The 15,096-nt window shown below is 44.2% G+C and overlaps 1 protein-coding gene across 1 annotated transcript in view; it reads left to right on the top strand.

The window, feature by feature from the left end:
- The window catches only part of LOC146812429 (retinol dehydrogenase 10-A-like), a 90,465-nt gene that overhangs the window by 23,313 nt on the left and 52,056 nt on the right, over nucleotides 1-15,096 (top strand). The window contains exon 2 of the mRNA XM_085614596.1: nucleotides 13,216-13,314. Within this exon, the coding sequence (XP_085470722.1) occupies nucleotides 13,216-13,314 (99 nt within the window). The remainder of the gene's footprint in view (nucleotides 1-13,215; nucleotides 13,315-15,096) is intronic.

Below are 15,096 nucleotides of genomic sequence, written 5' to 3'. Positions count from 1 at the left end.
GCATGTGTGCTATGCACAGCACCACACATGCAAAGTATCAGTATTTTAGAGAAATTAACTCATCCTCCCCTTGTTTGTGCCTGCTACAAGTAGTTATTTTTTTACGCAAATCCGGGTCTGTCTATTATAGTTGGTCAGATTTTGCATTCAAGCCTATTGGTGTTTGTATTTATATGCGCCAGTACCGCCCTCGTAGCACAAATGGGGGCCTCATTTACAACTTTTGGGCATGGGGAAGCGCCACAAGCTTTCCTGTTGCGTTGCCCTACATCAAAAGAAAAGGGCAGGAATGTGCTGTATCTATACGATACGGTACATTCCTGTCAGTTCTCCCTGCGCTGGTGCTCAAAGGGCTGCCTTGCACCAACGGGTATGCCTAGACGTAGGTCCCGGGCTCACTGTGCCACTGGATTCAAGCTATCCTGGTTGAAGAGGGGTGAAATCCCGTAACCGGTCCTAGGATGCTTGTTTCCTGTCCAGGGAGGTCCTGGCTTGACAGTTCGGGCTGGACTGTTCCCATGAGGCACAGGGTCAAGACTGATTTTCACATGGCCATGTCTGAACTGGGGTGGCGTGGTGAGCAAAATAACGATGGATTAAACCCAGATCTCTTCACTGGGGGAGAATGTTTTGATTTGTTATGCATTCCGTCCATCAGTTGTGTGTCTTTTGCTTGCACCAACGCAGGCACTCTTGCACCATGATGCAAGAGTTTCTGTGTTGTCAAGATGACTGTTTTTGTGCAAAAAGGGACACCTTCCTTCATAAAAACAATCAATGGAGGCAATTTCCTCATTCTATGTGTGCAGCTGAATGCAGCACACATAGAAAGAAAAATAAACGAGGAGAAATAATGTTATTTCTCCTCGCTGTGCATCCCCTACACCTCCCCTGTGAAGGTGTGAGCTTTTGACGCATTCCCAGGCTTACAGAAGGTTGTTAATTTGGGAATGTGTCAAATGCCATGGGTGGTACGTGGGAACACCCACCGCAATGCCCATGTAATGCCTCCCCATCATAGTGTGAGGCAACACAGCGACTTGTGATGCATTGCCTCACTCACTCCATATCTACAAGACCATGAAAAGCCGACCAGGGTGGCTTTACGTGGCCTTGTAGATATGGCTAAACCCTGTGCGCAACCGTAACATCACAAAAAGTGACATCCCGGTGGCGCACAAGGCTTGTAAATGAGCCCCTGGGTTCTGCGCCATGAAAGCTTCACCTTTCTAGAACAAAACACCTTTTGCTCAGTATAGTAAACAGCATGCACCACTTATAGTGGGGCAGATATACAAGGCCCTTGTGCCACCAGTACGTCACTTTTCGTGACACACCGGTGGAATATTTCACTGCCCCATATTTACAAGGACAGGAAAAGCCACCCTGAGGGACTTTTCCTGTCCTTGTAAATACGGCCCCTTTACACGCAACACTTTGCGTGAAAGGGAAGTTCCATGGGGGTTGCTGTGTGTGTTCCCACGCAACACCCAAACACCCATGGAACCAGACACATTTCCTGATTTATGAGGAATCGTAAACCTGGAAATGTGTCAGAATGCCATGCCACCCTAGGGGTGGCGTAGCAAGGAGAAATGCTTTCATTTGTCCTTGTTTTATTCCTCTTTCAATGCGTGCTGCATTCGACAGCACGCATTGAAAGAGGAAAATGCCTGTAGTGATTGTTTTTGTGCAGGAAGGTGCCCCTTCCTGCACAAAAACAATCTCCCCATGACTCAGACATCCTTGCACCATGGTGCAAGGGTGCCGGCGCATGACAGCTGTTTGTGCGCCAGCGCATGGGAGAGCACAGGAATGTGACATATTATTGTAAATATGTCGCATTCCTGTGCTTTGAAAGTGCCGCAGCGTGGCGCAGCCAAAGGGCTTGCGGTGCCACGCTGCAGCACTTTCTTGTAAATCTGCCCCAGTAAATCCGGGTCCATGTACAGGTAACGTATTGGAAACAATAGGTCACCAACACACCGTTGCCGCTGCCTGTTGGCCAGACCTAAAACCCCATGTTTAGCTAATGAGACAGCGAAGCTCTCCATGCCTGTGGGCATTGTTCCAAGGGTTGTCATGAAGGCGGGATTGAACCAAGAAGAACAAACAGTTCTATAAAATGAACGCATGTGACTCACACACCAGCCTTGACTAGTGCAGAAATACACAAGAAACTGAAGGGAAAGGTTGTTTATGCATCTCATACAGGGTTCATAAACCAGCTTTAATTTTAAGCTAATTATCCGGAGGGAATTCCTTTATATAAGCCTGTCTGCAAGAAAGACTTAGTTCAACAGGGTTAAAATCTGGGTAATTCTGATTTCAGCACATGGATAAAGGAAAACGCAGTTAAAAACCGAGCAAATTAAGAGGATTGGGAATCAATGTAATCCTGTTATGTAGCAGACCCGGGCACATGTTAAACCACAAATTCTAGATTTTAAAATAAATGCCAAAGCCGCTCTTTGTGACCAGCGCTTACAGTGGCGGATGGTCCATTAGGGGCGTTGGGGCAGCGCCCTACAAGCAGTTCGGCGCCCTACAGCAGTTCGGCCAACAGGAATGTAAGCAGACGAATTGACAGCTTTTACAATTCGTCTGTTTACATTTCCGGGCCGGCCTGTGCTTCAGGGGTGAAAGTGCGCATGTGTCAAGGCAGTGGCACTGCGCACGCAGCCGATAGCAGGAGTCTAGAAGATGGACTGTCTGCGCATGTGAGAGAGGAGCAAAGCCCCTCACTCACATTAACAAAGCATTAGGCATGCTGCGCATGCCTAGTGTAGTGCAGGAGTCTGGAGATAGGCTCCTGCTCGGGCGGTGACGTGTTTTTCGTAAAGTCGCCCCATGGCCTATCAAATGCCAGCCGCCCAGCCCCCCGTCGCATCCAGTCTCCTGATTGGTATTTCCTGTTGAGCGGCAAAAGAAAGAGCTGGGAGAAGTTTCGTCCACGGCGGTCCACCACGTTGCAGAGGGTATGTGATGCAACTCGGGACTGGAGGAGATGCCTGGTAAGTTTTATCATTTTAAACCCCCACCCACCCCCCTCCTCGGCTATCATAATGCACTGAGGCGGGAAAGTAAACATACAGTTCTTTCTACTCTTGCATCGGTTGGGATTTGACTAGTAGTAACCATTGCGCCTTCATGATTCGAGTATGTGATTATTATCCAGACACAGTGCTATTTTCTCCAGTCATTAGCTTATCGCAATGCGGGAGAGGCGTTTCGGGGAGTGTAATGCCAGTTGGGCAGATGAGCATAAAATAGACATACCATGACTAATTTGGGTTTATACTGTATTATATATGGACTGTAAAGTAAATATTCAACATGTGAAACGATGAGTTATCCTTATACAATTTTGTATATGTGTCTGTATTTTCATTATGCACGGTGTAAGAATGCCTTAGTATGTTTTTACACTCTCGTACATAATTTTGTTTTAAGACACAGCGATTGGATGTGTAAATCATGTGATCAAGGCAAGTGATGGGCGAAACGTATCTTGCTATGGAGTAAAGCTTCTTGTTGATATCACACGTATTCCTGACTGAGTGAGCGTTGTCTCCCTTATGGAGTGAGAAGCAATTGGTGATTTTTTGATGCCGAGAAGACGGTGATCTCATCTGGGTTGGTGCCAGATGGGCCTTGCAAGGATTCTATGAGCACTTGTATATGTTGGCATATTGTGGTGGGTGTACTATAGTATGATGATAGGTGTATAGACATAAGATTCTGGGCGTGTTCATGTACGATGTGATTTGTGTGGTACTGGATAAGACAGGAGAGATGCTGCTAGTACTTTATTTCGTTTTTCTCTTTCATTTAATTTTCGTTTTTTATGCCATAATTGTTTTGCAATTAATTTGTTCTGTTTCAGCTAAACTCCTGCCCTCTTCCTCCCTACCACCCCGGCAAAGGTACTTTGTCACCCGAAATGCATCCGGATGTAAGCTAGGAAATTCACTAAGAAAACAACAGCACCGCTAGTTTGTTTTTTACAAATAGTAAAGAAATCGTTTGAAAAACATAGTTTTGCACGTGATTATTAACTCATAAGCCGGCTTCGGCTTCATCAACAGACAGTGCACAGGGAGACTAGATTCAGGCCTCTGGCGATAGATTTTGCCACATAATAAAACAGACAAGACATGGTTTCCTCAGACCATCACAATGTTCAGATATGAGTGTATTGTACCAGAAACATATTAGTGGGAATCTAAAGAGCAATACAGTTACATTAAACTATAATGAATACCCTAATGAAATCCAAAGTCGAAAGTCATTTTTGCAGATTAAAATGCACTACATGTATGGTTCACCTGTCCAAGAATAAACGCCGATTGTTACGAGCTTTAATCAATCTGCAACTGCTGGCACCGTAGGAAAATTTTGCATTGTATACCTGCATTATTCATTATGTTTAAAGCATTTATATAGCCGCTCTGGAAGGATCGGTGTGAGTGATTTAGTTTGAGACATTTCAAAGAACAAAGGATGCATCGAGATGGGAAGTGGATTTAAAAAACAAAGAGATTTCATTTCATTCCTAGAGGTACTGTACTGCAATACCTGGTTGATGGGTGGATTGGAAAACAAAATGTGTACCGCACCTATGTGTTCATGGAAGTGGTCTTTTTAAACCATACTTCTTACGTTTTGTAAGGATATACGCAATGGACACAAACTGGTACCTTCTAGGCCCTGTAGCCATGTCCTTGACTTTTCAGGCAAAATCACTCAGTGATTTCTGAATGAGTGTAAAAGCTTTAAGGTAACCATGTTGTTTATTGTACCTGCTTGCATTTCACATACTTTACCTAATTTTGCATTCCCTTTTGAGTGTTTGCTTTTTCCAGGATGTTGTTACTTTTTTTTCCCGGTACCATATTACTGTCGTCTAGTGCATAATTTGAATTGAGTCGCATCCAGGTGTTTATAGCGGGGCACAATTGGGTTGTAGCTGAGCTGAAGGAAGTGTAAGTTTTTCTCAGTGGGGCAGTAACGTGTTCAGTGTGGGAGAGGATGTGGCACTACTGCCAGAGCTGCTTAATTTGGAACTGGCGAACCAGTTTCAGCCTTCATGACCAGTCCACCAGACCACTCTCCTGAGGGAGCACATTCCCATGCTATAAGGCCTTGCTAGACCTTAGAAGCCCTGGTGTCTTAGCACCTGCAGGTGGATCCTAGACCCTAGCGGAGGCAAGTGTGGGTTAACCTTGAAGGCCTGTCCACCACAATCCATTCCGAAGTTCGCCTCCTGTCTTGCGGGCAGGCCTATTAAGCAGCACATCCTAGAGCGGCAGTGACTCCGTCACTGAGGTCACAGGACCATTGAGGCCAGTCCACCTCACCCTTTGGGACCTCTATTGGCCTTGTTTCAGCAGTAGTGTGCTACCTGCTTTGGGCCCTGGAATTATGCAGCAGTGGAGGAAAAAATTACGCCGCAATGTTAACGAAATTATGGAGCAAAAAAAAGTCTGCAGCGTAATGAAGTATATTATCTAATACTTTATTCTTTTGACATTTTTACATACTAACAGTCTCTGCAAAGATGTTGCCTTATTGGTACCAGTTTAACATACAAATGCATTGGTTAGATAATGTAATAAGCTGGGTGTATTGCATTATTAACCTTCCTGCTTCCTCATATTTGCTTAAAAATGCTACATTTATTCACAATCTTTTCAAAATTTTCTCGGGGGAGGACCCCTGAACCCCCCGTAGGTTGTTTAGGCTCGCTCGCTACGCTCGCTTGCCTCGGTGCAGTACTGTGATAATTTTACGCCTCACCACTTTCAAATGTCACCAGCCGCCACTGCTTTAGGAGACATTGTAAATACGTGCACAAATTATACAATATAACTGTCATCATATATACGAGTTAGACGACACAAAATAAGCCAAAGCAGCTGCATAAAAGTGAAAAAAAGGAAAATAGAAGCATTGTTGTAAGTCAAGATGTTAATTCTCTGAGCTGGCGGTGCCACTGGCTCTGGAGGCAAGACGCCTGCTCATCTATCTATACATGAGGGGCTTGTATATGTCAGTCGTTTATGGTAACACAACAAATAATAACGGTGTCTGTTCAGTATAGCAGTCCTTCACTAACTAACACATATATCATGGAAGTTTTCAGGGGCTCATTTATGAGCTCTTGCGTCACTTTTGCGCCGCTGGTGCGTCACTTTTTGTGACGCACCAGCGGCGTAAAAATTGGACCTTGTTGCACCATATTTACAAAGTGTCGCATCTAGGTAGATGCATCACTTTGTAAACCCCTGCGCCACATTATACCTGCGTCGGGTATAATGTATGCAGGGGGGCGTTCCCACGTAAGTAAGCATCGTAGAAGTGATGCAGTGAAATCTACGAGATTTTACTGCGCAACTTCTAGGGTGCAAATGCGTCAATATCTTAAGCCTGCCTCCCAGCAGGCGTAAGACTGACGCAGGCCCTTTCACATGGGGCTTGCCCCATGTGAAAGGACACATTGCTGGAGCTACGTCACTTTTGTGACACACTCCAGCAATGCATCACTTTTGTGCCTACAGATACGTCAGAAATACTGACGTAACTGTAACTCCTTGCGACATGATGCGTCATACAGTAAATATGACGCATCCATCATGTCGCAAGGAGGGTGCACTGAGAAGTGACGCATCGCTGCTTTCACGCAGCGATGCGTCACTTCTCATACATGAGGCCCTCAGTTTCTAGCAATGGCGCTCTCCATCAAACGCTGAGATTGAAGCAGCCAATCAGAATATTTAAAATTATGATATAAGGATTCGAAATGTTACGCTGCGTCACATGGACGCGCACAACCAGCACGTATCTACTGAACAAAACACGGATAAGTAATCAACTCACTTTCTCAAACTGCTAACTAGACGCCAGATAGGGTCAGAAGTAAATGCTTCCATTGTATTGCCCAAAAACAACCTACAGGTGAATCATTTAAGCTTTCCAACTTGTCTTGTGGTACTTATTATTTCAGCACACCACAATATTAACGCAATTCTCGTTCAACAGAAACGTGGCCCTGTCTCCACGGTCACACCCAAACTTTCTGCCTTCACCCCTCCTGTTTTCTGAATTAATTTTTGTTGGTTTAGTTCTCTGTACACTTTACTATTGCTAATCAGTGATAAAGTGCTTGTGCTGGCTCCCTAACATATGGTAAAATTGGCGGACACCTGATTGGCACATTCAATTTACTTATAAGTCCATAGCATATGACACTACATGTACCCAGGGTCAGTGCATTAAATGCTACTAGTGGGCCTGCAGCACTCATTAGGCCACCCACTATAGTAGCCCTTTAAAACATGTCTCAGGGCTGCTATTGACGCCTACAGTGCAGTTTTAAACTGCATATTTGGCCTGGCAAAATAAACCTTTCACCAGGCGGAATTTTTCCTTTTTAATACATATATGCCACTCCTGAAGGTAGGCCCAAAAGGCCCATAGGTAGGGTGCATTGTATTTAAAAAGTGGGGCATGTGGGCTTAATTTTTACATGTCCTGGTAGCGAAAAACACCTAAATGCATATTACATATAAGAAGTGCTAACTTTTGATTTGGAGCAGATGGAAATGTCATGTTTGGACTCAATTGAATTGTAATTTAAAATACCCGTTAATTGTTAAGTCGGATTTTAGATTACAATTTTGAAAATGCCACTTTAAGAAAGTTCACATTTTCCTGACCAAACGTTTCTAAGGCCTTGTAGGAGTTTCCAGCTGCCTGGGCCTGTTAATGGCTCCCCCATTTTGAATGTGTATTGGGCCCAGACAGTGACCAATACGGGACTAGATGAGGGCAGGGTGGGCCATCTTGCCAGTACGGTTTGGGGCAGAGGTGTTCCCTGCTCCACTTATATTTCAAAGTGCTTGCCTCCAGCACGCACAAAGTAACCTGACACTACCCTTTTCTCAATCCAGACTTCTTCGGGACGTCTTGGAGCCTTGGCAGGGGAAGGGAGGAACTTTCTAGAATCAGATGTGGGGGTAGCCTAGAAAATCCCTTCATCTCTAAGAATGGCACCAGCTAAAAATATTGGACTCCCTGAGCCCCTCTTCAGCACACTCCTGGATCTGCAGAAAAGAAAGAAGGACTGACTTGATTCCCAGAGGGCTGCCCTGCTGCTTGATGCCTGCCTTTTTGCTCAGAGGACTGCCCTGATGCTGCCAGAGGACTGCCCCGCTGCTTGTTGCTTGCCTTGTTTCCCAGAGGGCTGCTGCGCTGCTTGATGCCTGCCTTTTTGCTCAGAGGACTGCCCTGATGCTGCCAGAGGACTGCCCCGCTGCTTGTTGCTTGCCTTGTTTCCCAGAGGGCTGCCCTGCTGCTTGATGCCTGCCTTTTTGCTCAGAGGACTGCCCTGATGCTGCCAGAGGACTGCCCCGCTGCTTGTTGCTTGCCTTGTTTCCCAGAGGGCTGCTGCGCTGCTTGAGGCCTGCCTTTTTACCCTGCTTTTTTTTATACTCTAACACCATAGGCCCTGAGAGTCACAACTTGGGTGTTAGGACTCATTCCAACAATGGACAGCACCAAAGTCCAGGGTGAATCTAGTTAGAACTGGTCAGCTGGGCAGTTGCAGGAAAAGGCATCTGGAAACGTGCTGTGTCTCTGTAGCTCACACAGGAGGTCAGCCAACTGACCCTTGGAGTCAATTCTGGGGGTCAAGGCAAACAGGTCCAGGCTTTCTTTAGGATTTAGACAGCAGGGCAGTCCTTCTTTTGATTCTTCATAGGTCCAGGAGTGTTCTGAGGAGAGGTCTCTGGGGTCCATTTTTATACCAAATGCCAGCCTTGGGGAGGAGGACAGCCTTCTAACCCAGTTGGGGCAGCCCCCTTTTCAACTGGGGTTGGAGCCAGCCTGAGTAGGAAGACAAACGGAGGCAGGCCCAGGTGTGAGCTACATCTGCCAGTTACAGGGTAGGCATCCTTACAATCTCAAAAAGGGACTGGGCACAGTCCCTAGGCCACCCTGCCCAAGGAATGAAATACCTCCCAACACCCAATGCCCTTTGTCCACTGTCTGGGAGCAGTCCGCATCTCACTACCGGGGACCCATCAGCAGTCATGTGACACTGGACACTGGCGGAAAGGCATTTTGGTTTGCGAAGAAACAAAAAACTTTCTAAAAGTATTCTTTCCCTAATACTGATATAAATTTGAATTTACCATTAAGTTGGATCTTATATTACTATTAAAAGGATCCCTTAAATCAGTTTTATTAGCTGCACCAAACTGAAATTAAGCATTAAAAGCTGTTACAATATAATCCAGTGTTTACCTGTGGGTGAGCCAATTTTGCAACAGAGAAAATTACTTTGGTCATTCTTCACTGTGCCAGGACATGTAAAACATTAATTTCTACATGTTCCACTTTTACATACCATGCACCCTGCCTTGGGCAATGACCAATACCTAAGGACTGATTTATAGATATTAAAACGGAAGGATTGGGCCTGTCAAAAGGATGATTTTGACAGGTCAAATTTGGAGTTTATAAACTGCAGTGGCAGGTCTGGAGACATGCTTCACAGGGCTATTGCAGTGGGTGGCACAATCAGTGCTGCAGCCCACTAGTAGCATTTAACATGCAGGCCCTCAGGACAGGTAGCACAATATACTAGGAACTTATAAGTAAATTAAATGCGCCAATTTAGTGTATGCCAATTTTACCATATTTAAAAAGGAGAGCAAAAGCCCTTCACCTCTGGTTAACAGGGATAAAGCACACAGAGTTCTATGGCCAACAAAAACAAGATCTGCAACAGAAGGAAAAAATCTGAGGTAATATCATGCAAAGGTTTTTCATTTCCAACCCTCCTCCACTGTTAAAGCTAAATTAACAATAATTCCCATACGGGCATGAACCAGAGTAATACCCTTCTTCCAGACACATAGCACTTATTTGTGTGCAAAAACTGTCACCAAATGCAAAACAACAAGATTAGAAGCTGTCCTTCTATACTTTGTAAATCCAAACAAAGTAGAATTTGTTCAGAATAGGCAGGGCAGTGATAACACTAGGAAATGTCTGCATCTTATATATATAAAGCTGGTCTTCTGGAGGACTAGTAGTGCCACTCTTGCTAATTGCCAAACTGTTTTTTGATCCCACATAGAAACAAAGTGCTTAATAAAGCACTAATTAAATAAAGGACAAATTGTAATATGTGTCAAAGGATCTTTTTGTTTTTGTAAATCTTTTTATTAAACAGACATCGGTTTAGAATACAGAGGACCTGACAGCTTATACATTACAATATATATGGATGGAAGTATATACAGTCATTACACAAGAGAGGAACATTACGGGGAAATAGGGTTGTCATGTTCGATACTCCGAGGTGGTGTACAGATCTCTCCTCTATAAGTATTCCACGGGCTCCAAATGCGAGACCACTTCTTAGGGCAACCCCTTGCCAAATATACTGTTTTTTCCCTAAACATGCACCAATCAAGGTGTCTTTCCTAGGCTTCTAATGTGGGTGAGTGTGCTGCTCCCCAGAGTTGGGCAATGTTTCTTTTTACCAACATGAACCCTAGAGTGGCCCATTGCGTCTGGGAAGTGTTTAAGTCTGTGGGCTCCCAGATATTTAGGAGGCATCGCCTCACCTCCAGATGGAGGCAAACACGCAATACCTCGTTGATTGTATCGTGTATCGGGAGCCAGTAAGAGCTGATATGTGTGCATTCCCAAATAGTGTGTATGAACGTTCCGGTAAGGCCACAGCGCCTTCTACATTCTCCGGTGTCAAACCACCCCATACGCATTAACCTGGGCCCCGTTATGTAGATTCTATGAAGGATCTTAAGCTGAACCAGTTGCAGGCGTGCTGGGATAGCCACCTCTTTAGGGGAGGACACTGCTACTCGCCAATCCTCATTGTCCAGCTCTATCCCATCATGCACCCCCTTATCCCGCAGTGTCAGGAGGGGGTCTGTCATATGTGTGGCAAAGGATCTTGGCAAGCTACGCCTCTTATAGGGACCTTGTTGCAGAATGGCGAATAGCAAATTAACTGAGGAGACACACCGAAGGGGCATGAAGTAGGGATATTGCCTCTTTATATTGGTGATGGACTCTCTGTAGGCCTGTAGAAAGGCTAACAAGGGCATACAAGACATAGCGGTTGAAGGGGAGGATCATTAAGTGAGCTTATTTATTGATGATGTAATATTCTTCCTAAATGAGTCCAAGGCCTCACTTCTGATAATTCTCCAAGAGCATGAGAGTTTCCAAAGTTTCCAGACTGAACATTACCATAAGTAAATTGATGCTGTTAGACCTCTATTTTTCCTTCAGTATGATTTAATGATTTACCTAAATAGGTTTTTTAAAAACTTTAAACTGCTTCCTGTTGAGGTTTCCGAATAAAACACGTGCCTACATTAACAAATATTCCTTTTATGGGAAGTGGGACTAGGGCGTTTAGAGTTCGAGGGAGATGTACTCAGTAGGCATTTGGGATATTAACAACAATATTAAATTAACAACAATAAATATGTGATAGAAAGAACATCATCTGGTGGAAATTATGTGGCTAGCTAAAGTATGGACCATGCTCCCACTGGATAACACGACTCACTGGAAGGGGGAGTGGGGTTTTACAGATTTGGGGCCCTTGCTTATTCTTTATGAGAAACGAAAATTGAGATTTACTGCCTGCCACATTTGCAAATACTCAAGCTATTTGTAAAGATCTGCACTGCACTATCCCTGCATACCCAACAGGCAATATACTGAAGACATATATTGGTAGAAGGCAATCGTTTTCTTTCATTTCTGTTGATTTGTCGAAGGATCCACAAGGTGAGAGATTGGGACGCAGGAAAGGTAGGCGGTGGGAAGACGTTTTTTTTCTTAAAACAAGATGTACTAAAATTGTGTAAGTGTCTGGTTTTATATAGTGCAATCAGAGCTACATAGCAAAAGAGCACAATCTTATAAGAGGTAGAGGCATGGCAGAGAAGGAGGGGGAAAAAGTGGTGGTAGAGATGGTGGAAGAAAGCGAGGAGATCATTCTCTTCTAGATCATTAAGTGGAAGGATGGGTTATCAGTTGTTACGAAATAAGTCTTTCCTGCGTGGATGAGAGATAGTGCTTGCAGATTTAGACAGATATGCAATTTCATACCTTTGCTGAATAGCATGAGATTACCTGGATCAAGTTTTCTCTTTTCTGAATGTGAGTCTGGAAGTGCTTCTGCAACTTCTCTTGTGTAGCATTGGTTAGTCATCTGGTGATATTGATTTTTGATGTCTGGTACAATGGCTGCCATGGTGTACTGCTTTGTATGTTATGCAACAGATCTTAAATGTGATGTGGGCAGAAGGGGAAGTCATAGAGGTTTCTGAGTATTGGGGGTACGCTGTCTTTTGATGAGGTGTGATGCTGCATGTAGAACAATCTTCAAATTAGTCAGATAGGTCTCTGGGATCACAGCGAGTAGCGCATTGCCACCTTCAAAGTGGGACAATACGGAGCTTGGATGACTGTTCAGAAATTGCCCTCCCAGGGAATGCCTTCACTTTGGAAATCAGGGCCAGTTGATGGCAGACAGTTTTACTCTTATGCCAAGTATGAATTGCGAAGCTGAGGTTGAAATCAATGTGCAAGGCCAATGATTTGATACAGTAGACAAGTAGTATAGATCATCCAGGTTCATATCACCAAGCTATTTCTGTATTTGGAATTGCTAGCTAGTGTCAACAATGACAACAAGCACCATCAGTTGGAGTTCAGCTTGCAGTAAGCCATACATATTGAGGCTTAAATGGTCTTACGTCAATTCTTCAGTCGAGTTATATCCCAGCATTGTGTCATTGCCGGGCTTATGAATATTGACTTTCTTAAGGGGTAGGGCGGTTACCAGATGCTGCTACATCTCTAGGTTGAAGATCATTGGAGGGAGGATAGAGTCTTGAGGGACACGGAATGTCACAGAGATTAGGTAAGTGCTGGAGGTCCAGACCTCCAGAACCAGCCTCAGCAATGATTTGACTCACTGGTGGATGGAGCAGTCAATTCCCATTTAGAAAGCCAGGGTGTTGAGCTGAGCATGATAGTCGAACAGGAAGTAGATTTTGACTGGTTTGTTTACTCAACAAAATGCTTTTTTTTTAAATGGCAAGTTTATTTTTGCTGTCCAAAGTTCAACATTTCAGTATGATGTACCCATTTCTTTTGCAGACTGTCAAGGCATTCCTTCCAAAAATGATAGAGATGAACCACGGGCACATTGTGACCATTGCCAGTTATCTTGGATTAATTGCTGCGGCTGGAGTAGAGGTCAGTACCAACCATGAATAAATCATTAAATGCATATTGCCTGATTCACAGGGGTATTTGCACAAGTTAAAAGACTAGAGTGCTCCTCAGAAATTAACAGTAGCACATGATGCGCAGCAAAAATGGGCCGCCATCTTGTGTTATTTTTCATAACTTTATATTAAGAAACAAACACACATTTATTTTCTCCTCACGTATTTATTTGACATATACTGAGAAACCATCTCGCTCAACTCAGCAGCCATTTTGTTTTTAATTGAATTAAAGGCATACCAAAATCTGTGAGATCCATTGCAAACACAAGGAGATGATGGACGGAGCACTGAAACTTTTCAGACATTCACCCCCAGTCACAGATCTGGTTTGAATCCATCATCATTCTTTAGCTCACTTTGCCACCCCAGTTTAGACACATGTCATCCCTGGACCGGAAACAAGCATCCTGGGACCCGTTGTGATATCCATGCCAAGTGATTACCAGCTACGCTGTTTAAAAAAACCTAACAAAGAACCTTTCTGTGCATACCGAACATCAACCAGGCTCATAATAGGGTTCTAATGTCACATATTACCATATTTATACTTATATATCATTCTACTAGCCTACTCCCAATTTTTCTTTACATGTCACACTTGGTTCCGCCCGACCTGTAGGCAATTACTTTTGAATTTTTAGCATATGCTAACTCTTAAGGATTTCTCAGACCTTTAACAACCCTTCCTATTAAGACAGATCTGAGCATTACCTCCATCCATGCAGGGAGTCTCTGTCTTTGCCTCACCCAGGTTGGAGGGTGCGATGTCTCCACGGGTTTGGCCTGGAGTTAGGGATTTGAATGTGTGGAAAATGTTACCTTCACTTGTAGAGGTATTCAATAGTTGGCTCATGTACCTAGGGGACTCCACAAAGTCAGAGAAGCTAAGGGAGTGTTTACAGAGAAAAAAGTGGGAATGCATCAGAGGGAAACACCTATGTCAACTGAAAAATCTTAAAGAGGGCGTCTCTCTACCAAAACAAAAAATACCTTGTCAGATACCTACGGTGGCCAGTGGTTTAAAGCCTCCTGGATCTCTTCATTGGGTGGCAGTCACTGGCTGTGGCGGAAGGGCTTAACTGGTCATGGATCAGCTTTACAGCAGTCTTCAGTAGACCAGAGCTAGAGAGGAAAAGCTGATATCAGGCCATAGTGCAAGTATTATTCCAAGAAGTCACACTATCCAACAGATCTACTCTAAAGCTTTATGTCGATTGAGTTCTGCAGAGATGGAAATGCAGTTTAGTAGATTATTGTATCCTGCAAAACTAGTACTAGAACAGTCTTTGACACCACGCTTACATGTTTTCCTTTGACATACAGCCAGGGCCAACAGATATGTGTCACTGCTACACCTCTCAAATGTCAGATGGAAAAAGGGGTTTGAGCTGCTTTCAGCCTCAAGATGTTTCCTGTTAGATCTTCAGATTCTCACTTGTCTTTTCTGGGACTCCACAGCTTCCAAACATAGTGCTCTGATCTTAAGGCTACAAGCAGCAGCTGGATAGGCACCAACAGCAGGCAAGGAACCCTCTGCTGGGCAGTGGCGGTACATTAGAAAGATGATCTGCTAGTACTGATGGGCAAGTTTACAGTCCGGGTAGGACACTGAGGCAAGTAGCGCCACCTCTTCTTCTTCCTAAAGAATGAGTCAGGGATTACTTCTCCTCAAACTTGGCACTGCCTGGCACAGCTATAAGGAAAAATCTCTAAGTTGATTAGGTCCTTTTTCAAGGTTTAAAGTCAC

Source organism: Triturus cristatus, chromosome 7, assembly GCF_964204655.1.
Source record: "Triturus cristatus chromosome 7, aTriCri1.1, whole genome shotgun sequence".
Classification (NCBI taxonomy): Eukaryota; Metazoa; Chordata; class Amphibia; order Caudata; family Salamandridae; genus Triturus; species Triturus cristatus.
This window is presented reverse-complemented; position numbering and strand designations above follow the sequence as displayed.